The 25288-nt window shown below is 39.3% G+C and overlaps 1 protein-coding gene across 1 annotated transcript; it reads left to right on the forward strand.

The window, feature by feature from the left end:
- The first annotated feature begins 400 nt into the window (after positions 1-400).
- LOC306856177 (dynein axonemal intermediate chain 1-like) lies at positions 401-25053 on the forward strand. The gene is made up of 18 exons (XM_079395260.1): positions 401-589; positions 877-945; positions 1022-1117; positions 1225-1305; positions 1418-1663; positions 1887-1946; positions 2061-2189; positions 2319-2403; positions 2526-2643; positions 2742-2785; positions 2866-3113; positions 3517-3606; positions 3691-3772; positions 4363-4439; positions 6591-6739; positions 7693-7792; positions 11910-12092; positions 23052-25053. The coding sequence occupies exons 1-18, from the start codon at positions 548-550 to the stop codon at positions 23130-23132; spliced, it is 1980 nt and encodes a 659-aa protein (XP_079251386.1). The 5' UTR covers positions 401-547; the 3' UTR covers positions 23133-25053.
- The last annotated feature ends 235 nt before the right edge of the window (positions 25054-25288 follow it).

Genomic DNA, 25288 nt, shown 5'->3' on the forward strand with positions numbered 1-25288 from the left:
ATTATTTTATTGCACTTACTATGCAATTATGTTTTTGTATTATCAGAAATGATTTATTGTTTTAATTATTTAAATTTAATCATAACCCTAAACAGATTTAGAAGTAACCCTCTTGAACTTTAGAACCGTGAGCCCCCGAGTTTCGAGTTTTAAATTAATTTTTCTTGGATAACAAATACCAGTTTGCAACCAGCATAATAAAAATGTATTTGCACAGCTTAAATAACTGCAAGCGCCTGACACCGGAAGCCTATAAATGCGGAAAGATAATAATAATAATACAAATAATTTTATTAATTTCGGTGGGTCTAGTCTTTGCAGTAGAGTTGGCTAGGTGGCGCTGTCACAGGTAAGGATCATGTCACTGTGCACATGCGCATCACGTCAGCCAGATGCCGCTACCATGACAACGTCTATACACACAAACACACTCGCACTACTGTGAGAGAAGAGAGTTGTTTTAGCTTTTTGAATACAAAGTTATTTTTACGTTTACATACTTATAAATTGGAATTATTTACCACTTATTTGAAAGTTTATTTGAAAAATGTCCGTTCCTCACAAAGTTGGGTCAGTGAAATCTAAACAGGTATGTTAACGATAATATCACGAATGCGAATTAATAAATAATTGTTTTCTAAACTACCATTTAAACTTAAAATAACGATAATGTTATTATTCTGGAACAAAAAAATCTAACTCTACATTCTCCTAGAGCTTTCAAGCACTATCTATAAATCTTTCAAAATTTAATTTAAAATTTTCGGTCCAGGCTTTCTGAAGTCAACATCTAGTTAATGACTGCTTTTTCTCTTAAGTATTGCATTGCACTGATAGGAAGACCCAAAGGTTTATATTTTCTCTCTTAAAATGCAGGCACCTAATGTTAACACCCACCAAAAGGCAGCTGTGGCAAAGGGTGTCAAAGCCATTGGAAAGAAGAAGGTAACGTTAGCTTTCAAATCACTTTTCATTGAGATAGGAATGAATGCTTGGATTTCAAGCCTCTTTTGTCATGCAGGATGAAGAGGAAGGGCTAGACACAGCCGAAGGAGAGGAATGGATGCAGGGGAAGACTCTTGTGAAGCCTCCAGACCAGTTGGACTTAACTGAGGCAGTGCGTAAACCTGGAGAGGACCTGTGGTCTGACTCTGCCTACATTATGTCACATTATAGTGATGTTGGAATGATTATTTAAACATTTCTATTACTTGTCTTCAAAAGGAGCTGAATGAAGAGATTACCAGAGTACTAAAAGCAAGCAATCCAAATGCTCCACAAAACGTTGTCAGATACAGTTTCAAAGTAAAAACAACAACACTGCTGCATCTCTACAACTTAGTGAAATTATGGTCCTTAACCTTGATGATTTAAAGTCATCAGCCTAACAAACCACTAAAAGCTGTTGTCTTTTCAGGAGGGCTGCTATAAACCAGTTGTCTTTGTGGATCAGATGGCTATTCACTTTGAACTAGAAGGGAATCTTGTGCACAAGGAATCTGATGAAGGTCGGAGATTGATGGCTAAACAAGCTGAAGTGGATGATGGTGGAGATGAGAGGTCAGACAATGTGGCCATCAAAGCTGGCAAGAGAGAGCAGAAACTCACCAATCAGTTCAACTTCAACGAGAGAGCCTCTCAGACACTAAACAATGCTCCGAGAGTGAGAGGACCTATGAGTTACATTTCTGGTTTTATCTGCCTTCTGTTTATTGCTAAGTAGTCGTTTAAGAGATGTTTTTTTAGCAAAAGTGATTTGCAGATTTCCTTTTACAAGAACTCAATGGTGATAGCTCATATCTTGTATAACTATAGATAGACTTAGTAGATTTTCTGTATTTTCAGTTTATGCATAATCCACTGTATTTTTTAATTATGTTTTGCAGGACATAATTTGTCAAACTGAGCCTCCTCCTCGTGCAAACTTCTCAGCTACTGCCAATCAGGTGGAAAAATCTTTGCCTGTGATTGTAAATTATTTTTAGCAACATTTTTGCGTACAACAGCACTATGGTGAATATGGACATGTACAATTTTAGAATGCCCTGCTCTTTCTGCAGTGGGAGATTTATGACTTCTACGTAGAGGAACTTCAAAGGCGGGAGAAAAGTAAAGAGAAGCATGAAGGCCAGTTCCTAAATAAGGAGGAGGACAAGAGCAAGAAGAAGATGATTCAAGCTGAGACTCAGGTGGCTAGACAAGAAATGTGATCTGACAGATTTTAACAGTGTAATCAAGAGAATGACATACTTTATTTAGTTCAAGAATGCGATTGGTTTGTTTTAAAAGGTGAGTTGAAGGAACTTTATGCTTTATAGAATGATGACATATCCCAACTAGCTAAGGCGGTCAAGATCATTGAGCGTATGGTGAATCAAAATATATTTGATGACGTTGCACAAGGTAATTATGAAAAATAATTTATTTTCAATGCTACACCCTTTATTTTAGACAGATATTAAAAAGGTGTTCAAAAAAAGAGCATGCAACTGTCTGATGTAAAAACCTTTATATCCAACCCTCAGATTTCATGTACTTTGAGGATGCATCTGATGAATTCAGAGGAGAGAAGGGCACTCTTCTCCCACTATGGACGTTTCAGTATGATAAAGCCAAAAGTCTGTCTGTGACTGCCCTCTGCTGGTGAGTTTCACTCTGTTTTAAAACAAATGCAGTCATTTTTTTTCCAGTCAAAAGAAATATCACTTCTTTGAGTGACATTTGTTTTTGTTTATTTCTAGGAATCACAAATACAATGATTTGTTTGCTGTTGGTCTTGGTTCTCGTAAGTTTACTATTTATCTTATACAAGGAATCATTTGTAAGTTAAATGGCTCTGAAATGTGTTTTATCTTTTCCCTTCAGATGAATTTACTCAGCAGGGGGCTGGCATGCTTCTATTCTACACCCTAAAGAACCCAAGTTACCCAGAATTCATCTTTAACACGGCCTCAGGAGTAATGTGTTTAGACATCCATGAACATTTGTCCTACCTGGTGGCTGTGGGATTGTATGACGGCTGTGTCGCAGTGTACAACCTGAAGAAAAAGACTGATCAGCCCATTTATAACAGCAGAGCCAGCTCCGGCAAACACACAAGTGCTGTGATGCAGGTATAAATGAGAAGGAAGTGACCAAAAAGTCAATCAAAATAGTAACTGTACACTTTCATTACCTAAAAATAATATATAACAATGGAGCTGTACATTTAATGCAGCGTTTGGAATAGAATAGTACCATATTACTCTTAGTAGTTCTATAATATGCAGTTTTGATTAACGGCTATTTAAATATAATAATATTTCATAAGATTACTGCTTTATTAAATAAATGCAGCCTTGGTAAGCATAAGAGACTTCTTTCAAACACATTAAAATATCTTATCAAAGCCAAACGTTTGAATGGTAGTGTCCTTAAAATTAAATACAGAGTGCTTGTAGGATATAGTTTTTGTAACTGTTGGTTGATAAGAAAGTCTTGGCTGTACTGTTTTGTATTTCATTGTCTTTATTACAGGTGAAGTGGCAGAAAGATGATTTGGACAGTAATCACAACTTCATCTCTGTGTCTGCTGATGGACGAGTGGTGTCTTGGACTCTGGTAAAGGTACAGAAGGAAATATCTAAAAGTTGATTCTAAAGCAAGTCATTATTGTATGAGATTAATTGATGGCAATCATTTGGATTTTAGCATGAACTAGTCTTCACAGACATTATCAAGCTCCCAGTCATTGACACAATTCCGGACGACTTGAAGGATGTCATTCCTACAGGTATGTATCACCTTGCCACACTAGTCAGATTTTACAACTTTTAAAGCTTTAATACATTAATTCTACATTATTATATGAGCACGATGTTTATAAAAACATGCAATGATGATGTGAGTGGGGTTTTCTTTCAGTATAAGGACAGGGGCTCTTCAGCTGTGATTATATTCACAATATAGTAGAGAATGTAATCAAGGACACAGAAATCTGCAATAGTTCAATAATAAAACAACTTTTCCAATACTTTATGCACACAATATAGAAGTAAATGTTTTTGACATGCAGATTCGTCCTTAGCTGGTGTTTGTGTTTAGCTTTCTATGACAGTGTTTCATTCATGTGTGAAATTTAACCTGTTGAGAGTCAATGATAATTCAGTTTTTTAAATGTCTCATTCTGGGTTTATTTTGCGTCTCAAGGGAGCTTCTTTTCAGCTCCAATTATGTTCTGATAATAATTTTTTTTTTTTTAAATTACGCAGAAGAGAAAGAACAGTTATAATGTCAAATTGAATAAATGTGCTAATGGTGTAAAAAAAATGCATGCATAATTTATTATCATGCTCACTGAAGATATTTTCTCTGTCGGTCTAGTTGGAACATCTTTGGACTTCCACAAACAAAAGGACTACAGTTTTCTTGTTGGCACGGAGCATGGAAAGATTCACAAGGTCAGTCATATACCCTCACAGCCAAGATGATCATTTATACCAAGTCATACAATGAATCAACCAATTTTTTTTTTTAAATATATATTTTGCATTAACAAATGCCCTGTGAACATCCTGCCCTCTGAAAATCTGCAGTCTTAAGACATCTCATTATTCTTCTGGTTTTGAATATGGGAGAAGGCGTTGGTTGTATTTGTGGTGGTTGACTCCTGCTGAGCATTCACTGTTTATATAATATCCCTGTCATCAAACAGAGAGGAAGTGTTCTTATTAGCTGCCTGTCTCTGCACTGCTATCACGGCTGCACGGGCGACAGTGGCTAATAACATTCAGTCTCTGTCTCTCCTTCTTATTTATATTTTTCACTCTGCCAGCCAGGGGTAGACTAGCATTCAAACTATTCATTCTGACAGACCAGACAGTTTTGTTTCTCATCTGTATGCCGCTCTGTACTCCGTATGACTTGTTTTGCTCTAAATTACAAACATCACATGCAAACACATGTTCTTCTTTAAAATTTCCTCTTAAATTTGACTCCAACATCCCACTTTTACACAACACACACTCACATTTACATAACTGTCTAAATGGGGACATTCCATAGACTTTTTTTGTTTGTTTATTAGTTACACTAGTTATTAGTAATACTATAACCTTGTTGAAACAGGTATTTTCGATGTGCATGAATTATACAAATAATGTATGTGTCATGCTAATGCAACAGCCCTTAAAGCTAAACAGATGCTCCAGGATTCATGCTGTATTTTGTCGCTGACATTACCAGACTTGTTCTGTCTGGAAGCACATGGCCCTATCACACATTCTCAGCTTGTCCACCTTTAATGAGAGATTAGAGGTCACAGCACCAGGACCCACTTTTCCTTCAAATCCTTGACCTTCAGATAAAAATGACATTTCTATACAAAATAATTTCCTATCAAAAATTGTGTTCGGCTCAATTAAAGCAACTCACTATCTTTCAGAACATTATCTGATAATGCTTTCTGCTGTAATTCTGATACTGAGACCAGCTTTGCTAGTGTAGAAGTCATGGTGAGAGAGCAACAGCTGCTCTGGTTTGGGCATATTGTTAGACAGTCTCAGGATTTACCAAAATATATACTGTATGGCCAATTAAATGATGGTTTGCACTTGGTGGATGGTCAGAAAAGGCAGAAAACATTGCTGAAGAAATGCAAGTTAAATCCAAAACACAAGGAGAGTACGGCTGTCGATCACACCAGCTCTGTCGTGATGGTATAATTCTCATTGAAGGGGATAGAAGACAAAAAAGATATTAAAACATGCTCAGATCTTTTGCTAGCACAACGTTAGATTACAGTATATGTTCACCACAATGCAATAAATCATGTGCATCTTAAATCAGACTTTATAGCCTTGAAAGAACACAGATAAGTTTCATCATTGGATATGATGGATTATCATAAGCAAGTTAAGTAAACTGGAAACTCAACAAATTCCAGACAGTATAAATGTGAGCTAGTTTTAATCTTTAAACTTTAATCTTAAGTGTTATTTGCTTTTTCTCTGTAATACTCATACAACTCCAAGTAATGCTGTAATACTCATAAACTACATTCTTGATAGGAGAACCCATTTTCTCTATGCTATAATAGACTTATTCTGCACAAAATGCACTAAAATGATCAGACTTTGGAGCAAAACATTCTTCATTGTTTTAGGAGATTTGCCTAGCATCCTCTGCAGATTGGCAAAGATGTTGGGCAGCTGTGTTGGAGGCTCATTTAATGCTAGAATGCTAGAGACATACCGCTGGGCAAAAACTGGCCCCGTCTCCCTAAAGACTGACAGCTGATGCAGAGCTCTGTGTTCTTTAGATTCATCTCTCAGATTAAACTCAAAGCCCTTCTGTTGTGTGATGCGCTGCCCGGGGAACAATGAATTCGATCCATCAAGCACTTCTCCTGAGCTACACAATGCAAACTAAACAAGAAAAATAGTGCTGTTGTTCTCTTTGCAAAGAATGTTTTAAATGTCACTAATACTTCTGCAAATGTTATTCTTAAGCACCAGTGGATAGTTAAGCAGTATAACAGGAGCAAGAGTGCTGTGTACAAAACAGCAATTTTGTAATGTTAATCTAACCAGTAAAGAGTTTGTGTTTTACAGGGCTCCAAATACTATTCTAGCAAGTTCCTGGAAAAATATGATGCCCACTTCATGAATGTCACTCGTGTGAGGTGGAATCCCTTCCATCCTGATGTCTTCATCTCCTGTGGTTGGGACTGGATGGTCAAAATTTGGGATCAAACTATGAAGTATGAGCACCATTCCCTACAGCACTATGTCTACAGCAGCCTTTTCCAGCCTCTAAAAATAGCACCATGTTATTTATCCTTCAGTTGGCATGGACTGAATTTCATTTCAGAAAAAGGACTATAAGGACTAAAATATTTTAGACATTTAAAAAAAAAAAAATAATTTAAAATTTTTGATTACAGAATTAATTTTTTCTTACTATTGGTGCAATAATTGTCTGAATATTTTAATATAGATACATCCCAACATAACTATTACAGGTGGATTCTCCCATAGAATTTTAATATACTGATCATCCCTTGTAGTGTGTATGTGCATCTGTAGACCTCAAGTTGTGCTCGAGCACCTGCCCTTTTGATCTTTGACTAGATTTTCAGTGTCAGTCTTCACTTTCTCATAGCATTAGACCTAAAACTATGAATAAATGTTTATGGGAATTTCCTGCATTGTAATTGCTGAACTTTGTGGGATTAGTAAAATTATACACAATACCTGCCATTTTGTGAATTTCAGACCTTGGTTTTCTTAATTTAATTCTGCCCGCATTGCTCTTCCAATTACAATAAACATAATTAGCTTGTCAGTGCATTTATTTGACAAACCAATTAGGTTGTCAAAAAGACATCCTTGGGTTGATAATAATGAAGTGGACTGTCATCTTGAGTGCACATTTTGTGTATGTTAGTGGATTAAGTGGATTTTTTAGATGCAGTATCCATAAACGACCAACAGAGAGCTCCTGTGTTTTGCAGTAAATTAGCAATGGATCTCTTCACCTGTTGTATGTCTGGTTTTGTTGGAGCTTTACCTCCAGAAGTAATCAAAGGATCTGATCAAATAAATGCAGCCTTTCTGTTATATTTTACACCTTTAAAAATTAGACTGTAATTTCTGTTAGAGCTTCATTTTGACAATAGTAGCTAATACAAGTAACAATACATGTCTCTCACAGGTCTCCCGTGTTCACGTTTGAGCTGAAAACTTCAGTGACAGATGTGGCCTGGGCTCCATACTCCTCTACTGTCTTTGCTGCTGTCACCACTGATGGAAAGGTAAAGAGCCTACCCAACTCTAATACAAACACAACAGAAAAGTCTACAATTTCTCCGTTCTACAATTTTTTTTTAATGTTACCAGATTAAGGCAGCTTCTTAAGTGGCTTCAAGTTCCATTTTAATAATAATAACAAAAAAGTAATCATAATCCACCCATTCATCCATCCATTTTCCAAACTAATTCTCCTAATAATAATATGAATAATTAATAATAATAATTCCTTATCTTAAAAAATCAGTTTCCAGATACGTCCACTAAAAAACATTGCATTTTTCAATAATCAAAATAACATGCATTCCTTACCAGTCCTCTCTCTCTCTCTCTCTCTCTCTCTCTCTCTCTCTCTCTCTCATATGTAGTATTGAACAGCCTGATTAATTCTAATGAGAAGTTTTGTTTGTAAGGTTTATGTAACTGAATGATTTCAGAAAAAAAAAGACCTTGTGTGAAAGGCCCAGTACAGTGTTTTAGGTCTTCTTCTTTTTTTAAGCATTTTTTTTTAAAGTAGCCTCTCCAACACTGGATGGCAGCAATAGAATGCTCCCCACACACAGGAAACAGAATGGTCAGTCCATATATGAGAATTATTAGAAGGCCCCTTAACTTGTCTTACTAACACCTCCCCAGCAGCAACCGATTTCACCAAGAGGTCTCAGTTTCAGTAAGTAAACAGTGAAGAGTTGCTGCATTAAACTTAGTAACTGGCATGACACAGCGCACTTATTGTCTTACAATTGCGCATGTGTGATTTACAGAAGGGATATTCACACACACGCCCCCTTATGAGGAATGTAATAATTGCTAATGAAACACAGTGGCAGCCAGACAGTGGGATGTCTTTCTAACAGTGCTCAACTGCACCTGTAAGCTGCAGCACAAACACACACACACACACACACATACATACACACTCTCTCTATCCTGTGTCCCTTCGTTAGCAATTAGTCTCAAATCACACAGCTGGTCTCAAGCTCTTGTCTGAGGTAGCCTCAGGCTTCACCTGTCAGTCTTGCAGTCTTGATCGGTTAAAACTGCCGTGCCGTGGCGGCTGTTGTTGTTATTTGCTAACACTGTAACTCCGGTGGGCTAAATTACACCTGCCCTCTACAGGAAACCCATTACAGCTTGATCCAATAAAGACCACACTCTGTTCCCAACAAATCCAAATAACCGGAATGCTGCTTTACTATGATGCCAAGGGTACAATGTCAGCAACTGCTGAGAATGTAGTTTCCTCTTTAAGTAACAGTTTGGAAGTGTTTTTTTCTGATCATTTTAAAATCAAATTTCAGATTATTTTGATATACAGTATATATATATATATATATATATCAATCAGAGACTGTAGCATTTCTAAAGATCCAGCGCTTTCTCATCAGAATTTTTTTTTTTTTTTTTTTTGCATCTTTATAAATGTAATACATTTATATGTATCAATGTAATATATAATGTCAATATACGTATAATGTAATGTTTTTGAGATATAGGATTTTTTTATAGGATTATTCAACCCCTTTTCAACACTGCTGTTAAGTCACTTGTTTGTAGGATATGCTACAAAATTGAGTTAAAACACAATTAAGCCTTTGGAAACTCTATTACAAAACTGAGAAAATAGAGAAAAATTGCAAAACATTAAAAGTTCCAAGAGACAAAGCTAGCAGCCTTATTTGTAAGTTTAAAAATGTGGAGTACCAGAAAGCCTGAGGGCGTTGAAGAAAAAGCACAATATTATCAAGAATAAAATGTATGATCAGCAACCAAGTAAAACCTTCAATTTACTGCCAAAGACTTGCAAGATTACCTGATGAAAGGAAGAAAAAAAAACATTTCAACACAGAGTATAAGAAGAACACTAGACAAACATGGCTTTCATATTGGGTCATCTTGCCGAATGCCACTCTTGACCAAGAAAAACATAAAAGGCAAACTTGTGGAGACCTGTGGAGTTCTGGAAAAAATTTTATGGAGTGATGTGACCAAATTGGAACTTTCTGACCCATGGATCAGGAGTATGTCTGGTGCAAAACAGGCAAACCTTATGAGCAGAAGAATACCATCTCCATGGTCAAACATGGAGGAGGACCAGTTTTGTTATGGGGCTGTTTTGCTGTTGCAGGAAATGGAAATCTTGACTGTATGAAGAACATCATGGATTATTTGGAGTATCAGACCATTTTGCCAAAGGTTAGGATGTCTTCAGTGCAGAGACTGAAGCTTGATGTTCAATGGACTGCCATCCCAAAGTATACATCCAAATCTACTTATGTTTTGTTCAGGGATTGGTCATAGAATGACCTTGAGTGACATGTTCCATCTTCAGATTTCAATTTCACTGAAAATATTTGGTGGAATTTGAAGAAAGCAGTAACAACATGAAAAAACAAAGATTATCAGTGACCTGGAAGCTTTTTCAAGTGAGGAATGGGCCAAGATTGCAATAGAGAGGTGACAGAAGCTTCTAAGCATTTACAGGCAGTGTTTTTTGTTGGTTTTAAAAAAGATTTTGCACAAAATTTGACATTTGGGTGTTGAATAATGTTGTACATGAATGTTTAGAGCCTATTTAAGATGTTCTGTAGAAGCAATAAGTCTTGGAGGTCAAGGGGGTTGAAAAAATATGATTGCAACTATATACATGTATGTATCAGTCAGGTCATGTCACTGCTACTGCAGTTAGTAGTGCAATGCAAACTGCAGAAATGTACACCATTCAGAATGATAGATATCTGTCCTCCCATGGAAAATAAGGAACACTCATTTTCAATGGGAGGTCAGATATCTATTATTAGTCTTATATAAAAAAAATACCATAAAATTAATAAACAAAATAATAATAAATATATAAATACATACATACATAATTTGTAAAAGAACAAAGAGTCCTTGCTTTGGGCTTCCTTCTTTACCTCGGTAGATGGGACATACTGTGCGATTTGATGTTTGCCAGTATCACACTAGTACTGGAATGGGTCCAGATCTCTGCTGCCAGTCGGCTGCTTCAGCTATTTCTAAATGCCATGAAGAAATTCATTGCAGGCAAGCCTGCAAAAATAAATATTGCTGACATATCTTGAAACATCAAAACACAGACCGAACTGCATGATTTCTAATCTTTAAAGGGGCTTTCTTCCTTCAAGCTCTTAGCGCCAAAGATGTTGTGTTAGATTTGGTGTTACTCCTGCATTTACAGATGGCATCATTAGTACTGACGTAGTGCGTGTCCTCTGCATCACTGCGTCAGCTGCCCAGAATATCATCGGTCTGTTAAGATAGATTCACACTCGTTGACTAATTATGAGCCATGCTGCTTGACAAATATTTACTAATGAGTATCCAAGCCTGTATCCTGTGTCCCCCATCTCCCGTCTCTGTCTTTCATCTGCCTATGCTTATATGTGGGCAGCATAATACATGAATGACAAAGAGGATGATGGGAATTCTAATCACCCATCCCTCACTCACTCTCTCCTCTCTCTGTATCATTTGGATTTTATTTTTTTTACTCAATGTTGCAGAAGATGAGATACTGTCATCCACAGATTGCATCTGTCGCACAGGACTCTGTCATCCTCAGAGAGACTCGTTCTTATTCTTACTCGTATTTCTAAAAGACACATACATTCACACATTTCAAACTTTTCGCAAACAGCCAATATACTTCATATGTATTAAAAATATTGGTGAAAATATATAAATATAAATAAACAGATATTTAAATTATATAAACAAAATTTTACAATTTCTATTTATAATTAAAAAGCGACATATGAAATAATGTTATATATTATTTAATTAATCTATGAAAATAATTATACTACCCCTCTATACATCACACTAATAATACGATCCTCTACAGCAGATGGTCTGCATTCTTACACCTCCACAGTCACACATATTCTTGTGCTCATACATATGAATATTTTAAAATACAAGTGCACAAAAACTCAAATGCATCTTAGGCTTACTGACACTAGGAGCCAAAGCAAGAGAATGCATTATAGAGATGCTAATGTCTGCTTCACACTGAAAACATCAAAACAGAAACTCATGCAAAACAGATTAATGCAAAGACTAAAACTGCCTGCTCCTCCTCCTCCATTTCTCTCTCAGGTCCATGTGTTTGACCTCAACATCAACAAATATGAGGCTCTCTGCCAGCAAAAAGTGGTGTCCAAGAAGACCAAGCTCTTGCACATCGAATTCAACCCTGTCCATCCCATCATCATCGTGGGCGATGACCGCGGCCATGTCACCAGCCTCAAGCTCTCTCCCAACCTCCGCAAGAAGCCTAAGGTAGGAGATGTACTCATATTATGCATAGGCCTCCAATGAAACCACTTGCTTAATCGATCAGTGCTGTTTCAATCACTACTGTACTACATACTTCACGTGTTGAACTGCTGTATCTGCATCTTTGTAATGGATTCAGACATGAATTTACAGTATACACAGAACTGGCAGTTCAAAGAAAAATCATTTGTTTCCAGAGTTATTGAACATCTCAATTTACTGACATTGGACGAGAATGTTTTGGAACCACATTAACGCAGCACGTTGAACATTAATTCAAGTATCATTTGTTTGCTAGGAATTAAAACAGTAATTCAAGACATCAATCAGACTGAACAAAATGATGCAGAAATAAAAATTATCTAACTAAAGGTTTTTGAAGTTTTGCAGTGATTACGGAGTAATTATGGATAAATCTCCTCATAAATTTAATGTCAAGTGTGTAATTGCTGACAGTCGTCCCTCTTTACAATTTTTAGTTGATCAGGCTGAATCAGAGGTTTTGAATGTACACTTCCAATTGTCTCTGCGCATCAATCTGGGATAAGAGAATTTCAGCAACCATGTAATTATATATTTCACCTTTAATGTTTAATGTACACTACTCTTGAAAAGTTTGGGGGCTAACGTGCCATTGTTTCTGTTCTGCATCTAGAGAAACCAACCCACTGACTGATTATGTGTTGAGCCCTCAGTTTACGGTCAGATACTATATAATAATGGCAGCACATAATTAAAATCTCTCTGCCTCACAGACTAGCTGCTGTCTGTCAAACCTCGACTTGTGAAATGTTTAATTTGTTGTTTGGAGATCTCAGTCAGTGTCAGCGCTCAGTGTTGATGTGTTTTGTTGGTGACAGTCATTATATTTGATTGGCTGAAACGGCTCATTCTAATGACACACAGTGTCACAGATTGAGTTGCTGTGTCCACTAATGCTTTTGATTAGCAAGAAGCAGTATTATTGCTGCCATGGCTGTACTTACCTTAAAGTTTAAACATACAGAGAGAACTGCTGAGTGCTATGTCTTTTAATATAACTGATGAGAGTCGGCAATGCAACACATTCACTGTCTCCTCGAGTCATTAATCACCAGCTTTCCACAACATAATGTCATTATTGCTTCTGAAAGCTCACACTTACCCCCTGATGCAGTGGCTGATCTTAGATAAATGAATTTAAACCTTTCTGTTTTGCCTCATCAAGAGGATGATTTGCATCTTACATTAATTTATTTAAAGGTGAAGTGTACATTTCTGCACAAAACGTAACTGCAAAAATAATTATTTCATATTTTTTTCCATTTGGTTGGGCAAACTAGTAAATTCCCCACCATATTGCAGATAATCTTGCCCCCAAATTTGTGAACAAGTTTTTGAATAACCTATGTACTGATATATAAACATGCCTAATAGTCAATATTTATATAATTGTAATGGTCTATAAATATACAGGAATAAATAAGTAACTAAACAAGACAAAAGTAACTAAATAGGGAAACAAACAAGAACACACTAGAAACAATTTAAGAACTCAGTAAACAGGAACTAAACATGGGATCGATGAACTCAGAAACAATAAAAACCAAATGATCATTAAAAAAAGAGAGTCCTAGAACAGACAATACTACATTTTAATAATTTTAAAAAAGTACACAAAATTTATGACTTTTTTTTTTTTTTGCTCAGTGGAAAAACAAACAGTACTGAAGGGGTTATTCAAACACAGATATGGGCCAATACAGAAATGGTCAGAACTGCCAAATCAACCTATATTATGTTTCCGATAAATATTGTAAGCCTGAGTAAATTGTAGAGATCACTGAATGGTTCCTTTGAACATCCTGGGCTTACAATGCTTTTGGGAAACTCCACCTGGACTGATCTATTGCAAGTTCTGAAGGAAAAACAGAAGCATTTATATTCTTTGGGAAGTCAACCTTTTAATGGATGATTTATAGTTGTCTCTGGCTATTAAAATAAGGTTGGAGAAATGGTTTTAAAAATACTTATTTTCATTTTAAATATAAAATTATTTAAATTAACTTATATATAACATGTTTTTTTTCAATTAGCAAAATGGGGGAGGGGGGGTTATATCACATTTATATAAATCCAATACTTAAAAATTGTATCACAACAAAAACAACCTTTATGAAGGACTGTGATGACATTGATTATTTGGATAAAGCGCTTGACCTTTGCAGGATTCCAGTTGTGCTAATGTGAGTATAGGTCAATGCTTGCTGAAGCCAGACATGTATTCCTGTCTACAAGCTATATGTTAAAGCAATGGCTGTGGGACCCTTGGGCTGTTTCAAACTCAATAGAAACAGTCAGCTGTTTTCCAGGTTAGGACACTACACCAACACACACGTCTCACCTCCCATAACCCTAACCTTCCACCATGTCTTTCTGTGCCTGTGACTCATCAATCACAGTATCCATATTAGTCCTGTAGCTAGATCTCTTTTTACAGACTGTTTTATATTCACTGCATGAAGAGTTGGGTCAGTGTTCATTCCTGAGCCCTCAGTTCGTCGTCTCGGCTGCTGATTTATTTTCTAATCTACTTCGTTCCACAATAGTCTCAACAGTCAGCAACTTCTCCGAAAACTCTGCTGGTTTGAAATGACAGGGTCACTGAATAAACTTTAATTGCACAACACTGACCGCAATTACAAGAAACGTTAGAAGTCCTCTTGGCAAGAGAGCCACTTAATAGAAGTAAAATCTTCCTCTTCACTTTCATAAGAACTCTGCTGGTTCACAATCTGCTTCAGATGCCGCAGTCATTAGAAAATGAGACTCTGCATAACTTTAGAACTTCTACTGTGTGTATTCTAACATAATTTCTATTGTGTGTGTACATGTGTATGTGTATGTATATATACAGTGGGTACGGAAAGTATTCAGACCCCCTTAAATTTTTCACTCTTTGTTATATTGCAGCCATTTGCTAAAATCATTTGTTCATTTTTTTTTCCTCATTAATGTACACACAGCACCCCATATTGACAGAAAAACACAGAATTGTTGACATTTTTGCAGATTTATTAAAAAAGAAAAACTGAAACATCACATGGTCCTAAGTATTCAGACCCTTTGCTGTGACACTCATATATTTAACTCAGGTGCTGTCCGTTTCTTCGGATCATCCTCGAGATGGTTCTACACCTTCATTTGAGTCCAGCTGTGTTTGATTATACTGACTGGACTTGATTAGGAAAGCTACACACCTGTCTATATAAGACCTTACAGCTCACAGTGCATGTCAGAGCAAATGAGAATCATGAGGTCAAAGGAACTGCCTGAAGAGCTCAGAGACAGAATTGTGGCAAGGCACAGATCTGGCCAAGGTTACAAAAACATTTCTGCTGCACTTAAGGTTCCTAAGAGCACAGTGCCCTCCATAATCCTTAAATGGAAGACGTTTGGGACGACCAGAACCCTTCCTAGAGCTGGCCGTCCAGCCAAACTGAGCTATCTGAGCTCACTGTGGCTGAGCTCCAGAGATGCAGTCGGGAGATGGGAGAAAGTTGTAGAAAGTCAACCATCACTGCAGCCCTCCACCAGTCGGGGCTTTATGGCAGAGTGGCCCGACGGAAGCCTCTCCTCAGTGCAAAACACATGAAAGCCCGCATGGAGTTTGCTAAAAAACACCTGAAGATTCTCTTGTCTGATGAGACCAAGATAGAACTTTTTGGCCTTAATTCTAAGCGGTATGTGTGGAGAAAACCAGGCACTGCTCATCACCTGTCCAATACAGTCCCAACAGTGAAGCATGGTGGTGGCAGCATCATGCTGTGGGGGTGTTTTTCAGCTGCAGGGACAGGACAACTTGTTGCAATCGAAGCAAAGATGAATGCGGCCAAGTATAGGGATATCCTGGATGAAAACCTTCTCCAGAGTGCTCAGGACCTCAGACTGGGCCGAAGGTTTACCTTCCAACAAGACAATGACCGTAAGCACACAGCTAAAATAACGAAGGAGTGGCTTCACAACAACTCCGTGACTGTTCTTGAATGGCCCAGCCAGAGCCCTGACTTAAACCCAATTGAGCATCTCCGGAGAGACCTAAAAATGGCTGTCCACCAACGTTTACCATCCAACCTGACAGAACTGGAGAGGATCTGCAAGGAGGAATGGCAGAGGATTCGCAAATCCAGGTGTGAAAAACTTGTTGCAACTTTCCCAAAAAGACTCATGGCTGTATTAGATCAAAAGGGTGCTTCTACTAAATACTGAGCAAAGGGTCTGAATACTTAGGACCATGTGATATTTCAGTTTTTCTTTTTTAATAAATCTGCAAAAATGTCAACAATTCTGTGTTTTTCTGTCAATATGGGGTGCTGTGTGTACATTAATGAGGAAAAAAAATGAACAAGTGATTTTAGCAAATTGTAACACCACGCCAGCAGAGGGAGCCCTCACCCGAGTACTGACTGCATGCTCCCTCTGCTGCTTCTACTATCACTTCCTGTTTGGCAGTATTTAAGGACGGACCATGTGCTCACAAACTCGCGAAGTATTGCCAGTTTGACCTGCCTTACCGAGCGTCTACTTACACTTTATGCCTGATTACCTGTTGCCATTTTGCTTTGTTCCTGATTCACGAGTTTTCGGATCTCCCTTTGGATTGTTTGCTAGTTGGACTGATTACACGGTTTGATCCCAGCTCTGTCTCCTCTTTATCGCTATTTGGATTATCCCTTCTGTTTTGGCTGCTCAATCGGACTGTCTTTTTGGATTTGACCTACTGCCTGTTATATCACTCAGCTGCTTGGATCATCTTTATGCTTTGTACGCCTGTTGACTGTCTTTCCGGTATTGACCTTTTGCCTTCTCACTTGTACTCTGCTCTTCTGAATAAACAACCGCACATGGATTCTACTTCTGCCTCAGCGTCCTCGTTACAGAATACTTCGCCTCCCATGAATCCAGCGGAAGTTTCAAACCTGCAAGCAGCGTTCGCTTACCAAAGCGAACTGCTAAATAAATACCAAGAACAACTTGGCAAACTTCAATCGGTTAACGAACACCTCACGCAGTACATCCGCTCGCTGCCTCCTCCCACGCCCAGGACGGTAAGCTTTGCTCTACCAGACAAGTTTGATGGTACTGCTGAACTGTGCAAAGGGTTTGTTCGACAAGTTAAACTTTACTTTGATCATCAAGGAGACAGATTTGAAACCAATGAGAAGAGATGTGCATTTTTGATGACCTTGCTTTCTGGTAAAGCTATCGATTGGGCAGCTGCAGTGTGGGATTCCGATCCCCAGATCAGGCTTTCTGTTAACTATTTTCTGGAACAACTTCGGGAAGTGTTTGAATATCCCGCGGGGGGCAGGGATATATCAACACAGATTATAAACTTGAAACAAGGAAACCGCACCGCAGCCGAATTCGCCATCGAATTCAGAACCCTGGCTGCTCAAAGTGGGTGGAATGACGTTTCATTAACTGCTATGTTTTACCACAGTCTTAATGCCGATCTACAAACCGAACTCGCCTGTCGTAGGGAGGATCTATCATTCACGGATTTTGTCTCTCTCACCGTAAAGATTGATAACCTCATGAGACAAACTCCCAAGCGCAAGACTCTGAAGGAGAATCTACGAGGCCCATCTATTCCCACAACCAACACACCTGTTACCCGGAAGGAACCTATGCAACTCAATGTTTCACGTTTGTCCGAAGAGGAGAGAGAGAGACGTCGCACTCATAATCTGTGCTACTATTGCGGGGGAATCGGCCATCGCAGTATCGGGTGTCCCCAAAAGCAACAAACCAGCTCAAGGGTAAATATCAACCACCTTTCCCTGTTATGTAATCGTACATTAACACTTCCCGTTTTGCTTAAAAATGATACTCTGTCTCTTGAATTAACCACCATGATAGATTCGGGAGCAGCACTGAATCTCATCAACCGGACCATAGTGGAGAAATACCAGATTCCCATTCAACCATGCACACCTCCCATAAAGATCAAAGCCATCAATGACACCCTCATCGGAGAAGGAATTAACCACCAAACTCAAACGCTCACCCTCAAAATAGGCCTGTTCCACCAAGAATCCATCTCCTTCTACATCGTCGACTCCCCTAAGCATGATACCATACTCGGATTCCCCTGGCTATCCACTCATGACCCTGACATCTCCTGGCGTCACGGTGAGCTTACACACTGGTCCCATTTCTGTCTTAAAAACTGCTTTACCATAAAACCCCAACCGTGTTTTGCCACCAATATTGAAAGCCCCACAACCACTAATAGTATCACCATCCCTTCCTATTATACCGATCTGTCTGATGTTTTTAGTAAGTCCAAAGCCACACAGTTACCACCACACCGCCCTTGGGACTGTACCATCGACTTACTCCCCAATGCCATGCCTCCCAAGAGCAAAGTCTACCCCCTTTCTAGAACTGAGAACCAAGCCATGGACGATTACATCACCGAGGCTTTGGACTCCGGATTTATCCGACCGTCCACCTCTCCAGCTGCTGCGGGGTTCTTCTTCGTCGAGAAGAAGGATGGAGGATTGAGACCTTGTATCGACTATCGAGGACTCAACAATGTCACGGTTAAGTTTCGCTACCCACTCCCTCTAGTGCCATCTGCCTTAGAACAACTACGCGAAGCCACGATTTACACAAAGCTAGACTTACGAAGTGCCTATAACCTCATTCGGATTAAGGAAGGAGATGAGTGGAAAACCGCCTTCCTCACCACCAGGGGGCACTATGAATACCTGGTCATGCCTTATGGGCTAGCGAATTCAACAGCTGTGTTTCAATCATTCATCAACGAAATCTTCAAGGATCTCCTCAACAAGTACGTCATCGCCTACATTGACGATATTCTCATTTACTCCAAATCTGCAGAAGAACACGTCAACCATGTGAGAACAGTACTATCACGGCTTCTCAAGAACCAACTCTACGTGAAGGCTGAGAAATGTGAATTTCATGTACACCAAACATCCTTCCTAGGCTATCATATTAGTCACCAAGGGGTTAAAATGGACGTTGCCAAAATCCAAGCAGTTACTGAATGGCCACAGCCCTCCACTATCAAAGAACTACAAAGATTCCTCGGCTTTGCAAATTTCTATAGACGATTTATCCGTGACTACAGCATGGTAGCAGCTCCTTTAACTTCACTCCTGAGAGGCAAACCTTCCAAATTACCATGGACTCACGAAGCCAGCCAAGCCTTCGTCACACTCAAAGAAAAATTCACGTCGGGCCCCATTCTTAAACACCCTGACCCCAGCCTTCCATTCATCGTAGAAGTGGACGCCTCGGACTGCGGTATAGGGGCCGTCCTCTCTCAACGGCATGGTCACCCCGGCAAATTGTATCCCTGTGCATTCTTTTCCAGAAAGCTTACTAACGCCGAACGCAACTATGATATAGGCAACAAGGAACTCCTATCCATGAAGGCAGCAATCGAGGAATGGAGGCACTGGTTAGAAGGGGCCACTCACCCCTTCCAAGTTATCACAGATCATAAAAACCTCGAATACATTAAAGGGGCTAAACGTCTGAATCCTCGCCAAGCTCGGTGGGCCCTCTTTTTTACCCGCTTCCAATTTACAGTGACCTACAGACCAGGCAGCAAGAACTGTAAAGCTGATGCTCTCTCAAGACGCCATGATCTCCCTACCAACCACCAATCACCTGAATCCATTCTTCCCCCCACGGTAATTTTAGCACCCATCTCCTGGGACATTATGGAGGAAATACAACGAGAACAGCAACAAAATCCACCACCCGCCAATTGCCCCCCAAACAAACACTTCGTGCCCCAAACCCTCCGCCATCGTGTTATACAATGGGTTCACTCCTCACTCAGTTCCGGACACCCCGGCATCTCCCGTACCCTCCAACTGGTCCAAAATTCCTTCTGGTGGCCCTCTATGACCAAGGATGTTCCCACCTATGTCAAAGCCTGTTCCATATGCGCCCAATCTAAGACCCCCAAAGAACTGCCCTCCGGTCTCCTCCAACCACTACCCATCCCACAGCGCCCTTGGTCACATCTGTCCATTGACTTCATCACGGATCTGCCTCTGTCCAACGAATTCACGACTATCCTAGTCACCATTGATCGCTTCTCCAAATCATGCCGTCTCATACCGCTCAGAGGATTGCCCACAGCCATGGAAACCGCCCTCGCCCTCTTCCACAATGTGTTTAGGATTTATGGCCTACCAGAGGATATCGTAAGTGACAGAGGCACACAATTCACATCTCAAGTTTGGAAGGAATTCTGTAGGCAACTGGATATTAACGTCAGCTTAACCTCAGGCTATCACCCACAGGCCAATGGGCAGGTGGAAAGACTGAACCAAGAGATCGGACGTTACCTTCGTACCTACTGTAGTCGAGAACAACATCGATGGTCAGAATTCCTCCCATGGGCCGAATATGCCCAGAACTCACTAACCCATTCCTCTACAGGCCTTACCCCCTTTCAGTGTGTCCTGGGGTTTCAACCACCGATGTTCCCGTGGTCCGGTGCACCCTCCTCGGTTCCAGCAGTGGATGACTGGATCCAACGTAGCGAGAGGGTGTGGGACAGCGCGCATGTTCATCTCCAGCGGGCCATCAGGACTCAGGAAGTTCAGGCCAATCGAAGACGCCGTCCACACCCTCCCTACCAACCGGGACAACGGGTCTGGCTCTCAACTCGGGACATCAAGCTGCGGCTGCCCAGCAGGAAGCTCTCTCCAAGGTATGTAGGACCTTTTAAAATTCTACGTAGAATTAACGAGGTTACCTACCAATTAGAGCTTCCTGCTAACTATCGTATCTCTCCCTCCTTCCATGTCTCCCTCCTGAAACCGGTCCACCCGGATGCTGACCCCGGCCATGAAGCCCCAGAACCACCACCACCCATCGATATTGACGGAACTCCCGCGTATCAGGTGAACGAGTTGCTGGACTCGCGCCGTCGAGGGGGTCAGCTCCAATACTTGGTGGACTGGGAGGGGTATGGACCTGAGGAGAGATCGTGGGTGGCCGCCCGCGACATCCTGGACCCTTCGCTCATCGAGGAGTTTCATCGAGCCAGACCCGACCGACCTGCACCACGACCACGGGGACGTCCACGTAGAGCTCCGGGAGTCGCTCCTAGGGGGAGGGGTTCTGTAACACCACGCCAGCAGAGGGAGCCCTCACCCGAGTACTGACTGCATGCTCCCTCTGCTGCTTCTACTATCACTTCCTGTTTGGCAGTATTTAAGGACGGACCATGTGCTCACAAACTCGCGAAGTATTGCCAGTTTGACCTGCCTTACCGAGCGTCTACTTACACTTTATGCCTGATTACCTGTTGCCATTTTGCTTTGTTCCTGATTCACGAGTTTTCGGATCTCCCTTTGGATTGTTTGCTAGTTGGACTGATTACACGGTTTGATCCCAGCTCTGTCTCCTCTTTATCGCTATTTGGATTATCCCTTCTGTTTTGGCTGCTCAATCGGACTGTCTTTTTGGATTTGACCTACTGCCTGTTATATCACTCAGCTGCTTGGATCATCTTTATGCTTTGTACGCCTGTTGACTGTCTTTCCGGTATTGACCTTTTGCCTTCTCACTTGTACTCTGCTCTTCTGAATAAACAACCGCACATGGATTCTACTTCTGCCTCAGCGTCCTCGTTACACAAATGGGTGCAATATAACAAAGAGTGAAAAATTTAAGGGGGTCTGAATACTTTCCGTACCCACTGTATATACACTGTATGTACCTATGAGATGAGAGATGATAGAAAGCCTACTCTTCCTAAAGAGAAAATATTCATATTTGTTCATTATATTTTTAAATGTAAGAATGGGCTTGACCATGTTACTAGAATGTGTTTGACTTCCGGTGTTATTCACTTCCATTTATTTTAGCTGTACAAAAAACTCTCCATTATGCTGCTTAATAATGCAAACTGGTATTTGTTTTCATACTCTTTTAATATATTATTGTATAAACCCACTAGTTTGTAGCGCAAATAGTTTAATTGTTTACCACACTTTGTTATTCTTATAGTTATTTACCTGTCATGACTAATGAACCTTAAGTCTTGCACATTCTCAGAAAAATAGCTGAATTCCATGTTGCAAAATAAGGTGGATAAGGGTGGACATTTTTCAAGTGAATGAGGTCAATAAAGATGTCTGAAGGTCTTTATTGCTGCAGATATTTTCTTCTGTTGAAGTGACAGAAACTAAGACAAAGACTAGCATGTAGACTCTGGAGCAAAAAAAAAAAAAAAAAAGAGAGAGAGAGAGAGATTTTACAGAGGGGAAACAATGTCCAGTTGATCAGAAATGTTGAAGTCTGTTTGATTGACATTTTTCACTCTCCCAAATGTTTTTCCCTAAAGGCCCTCCCTGGTTAGGATTTGATGGATTCTATGAATAGCTGTAACCTTGAGCTACTTATTGAAGCTCACTGAAGATTCATCGCTCCACTGCAGCTCTGTGAATATCTGAACATTAGCATTCTGCTTAGCACATTTAGCAGATGTTTTCAGAGTGATTAACAGACTCATAATTGCTTAAAATTTTGCCTAACGATTGACAGGAACCAGAGAGTGTTTAATTAGTGGAAGTGAATATTTCTGCAGAGAAGTTCATCTGGTGTGGTTTAGTTCATTAGGACCCTGGCATGGTCAGTAACCATAGCGATCTTTGATTATTCTCCCCCGAGATAGCAATGTGTCACTGTAATCATATCAGACAAATGTCATGCGAGAGTGAATCTCTGACGGTTTTGTTCCGCCGCAGCACACAGAGGAAATAACATTGCGCTAACACCTCTCTCATTACCTTCGCCGGTCGAGATAAATGGGAGCTTCACACTGAGAAGTGTTTGTGATTGTTAATGGCACCCCGGTTCAGTCCTCTCACTACCAGCAGCTGACTCATCTTGTCCTCATCATTTCTCTCTTTGGCTCCACAGGAGAAGAAGGGTCAGGATTTGCCGAAGGGGCCGGAGGTGGAAATAGCAAAGTTGGAGCAACTGTTGAGCTCACTGAGATAGCTTGGGAACAACCAGAAGAACTGAGGCACAGTAAGACCAGGACGACTGCAAATACAAAAAATTCACTACAAACCATTCAGTGGGTATAAAAAGTCAGTACACCCGTTAAAAATCATTTTCCATCTTTAATGTAATATTGAAACCGACAAAATTAATGTAACAGCAAACAGAAACTTTTAAGGAAAGAAGAATGAAAACTAAGACTTGAAATACTGTCTCCTGGATGCACAAGTATTCACACCCCTCAGCTAAGCTTTGGTTGAAACGCCTTCTTCCTGTTAGTACAGCAGCCAGTGTTTTTGAATAAGCATCTATCACCTAAGTACATCTTTATTTGTCCTTTTTTTTCTTATTTCTTGCAAAAGAGCCCCATGTTATTTCACAGTTTATGTTTTTTTTATAGATTGGATTTAGGTATGGGCTCTGACTGGGCTTCTTGGGTATGGGCTGCTTCTTCTGAAGCCTTATGTTTGTTGATTTTGATTTGTTTTTTGATATTAGTATAGTGAGGAAACATGAATTTCCTCTTTATCTTAAGATTTTAGTGGCAGCCAGCAGGTTTTGTGCCCAAATGGCCTGGTATTTGGCACTATCCATGATTGTCTTTATCTTGAGTATTGCCCCAGTCTCAGCTGAAGAGAAGCAGCCCTATAGAATGATACTTACACAACCATGCTTCATTGTGAGTTAGAGCTGCATGATTCTGGATAGGCTGAGAATCACATTTTGTTTTTTTTTTCAAATAGAGATCATGATTCTCCAGTGATTCTGAACTAAGTAAAATAACATATAATTACCTCATTCTATTAAAAATGTTTTCATTAATTTGAATGAATTATTTAAAATAAAATGTTTGAATGAATGATTCAATGACTGAGATGATTTTGATCGCTATCATAGACATCAGTGTTAATATCCTAACTATAAAATTTATATGAATGATTGTAAGACAGAAATAATGCTGTGTTGTTGAAAAGACTTTGTTAAAGTGTTTTATACCTAAACATGATATTAGTTCTCTCTGTCAGTGAACACCTAATTGAATATCCGATATGACTTTGTCAAAGGTTTAATAGACACAGATGAATCGTTGTCATTTAGAAATAATATCGCGTGGGTGTTTGAATCGAGATTGCGATCTTTTAACAATTAATCGTGCAGCTGTATTGTGAGTATGTTGTTGTTTGGATGATGAGCAGTCTTGTTTTTGTGCCAAACGTACTTTGTAAAATCATGGCCAAAAAGTTCAATTTGGTTTTGTTGGACCATTAAACATTTTGCGTCATGGCAAAAATTTAGGTAGACTCAGATGCTTGACATATGAAGAATACAGAATATTGTTGTCACATGCAACAAGTGATCAGTACTTGCCAGATATTCTTGCAGCTCCTTTAATGCTACTTTAGGTCTCTTGGCAGCCTCCTTGTTAACATTTCATCTTGTTTTCTCATCTATTTTTGACAGGTGACCTGTTTTTTCAGTGTCATTGTGGTGTCCTATTGTCGCCACTTGTTGATGTTTTCCTTCACAGTATTCCAGGGCACATCTAATTCTTGGAACTACTTTTGTACCCCTCTTCACAAAGAGATCCTGCACATTCTTTGTAAGCAGGCTGTGATTTCGGTAATAAGATGCAACCAAGAGGATGCAGAGAACATCCTACAGAAACAGCTGTTTTTTTATTCAGGGTTAATCGGCATCACGTATATAATAATTACTGGAGGATTATAATAATGTTTCAGTAAAAGTCTAAATGTAATTGGTTAATTTCAAACACAGTGCATGCACCATTACAAAAGGTTGTGCACATTTATGCAACCAGGTATTTTAAGTTTTTCTTTAAAAGTTTCTATTTGTTTTTTTGTTACTTGAATTATGTTCATTTCAATATTACAATAAAGGTGGGAAAAGATTTACCATTATTTTACTTGGATAATTTTTTTTTTACATCTTTAAAACTGCATTTCTGGTCCAGTATATAAACTGTTGTCTAGAAATGTGAGAACAGACAATAATAGTCTTACAACATGCCTCACAAGGTAGCTCATAACTTTAAAAGATGTTAACATACAAGTTGATTTACAAGATGTTAAGATGTTAACAAGATTTCAACGTATTTATTAAACATTCATAATCTTTATCAACCATTTAATTTT

The sequence above is a fragment of the Barbus barbus genome (genome assembly GCF_936440315.1).
Source record: "Barbus barbus genome assembly, chromosome: 36".
NCBI classification, from domain to species: Eukaryota; Metazoa; Chordata; class Actinopteri; order Cypriniformes; family Cyprinidae; genus Barbus; species Barbus barbus.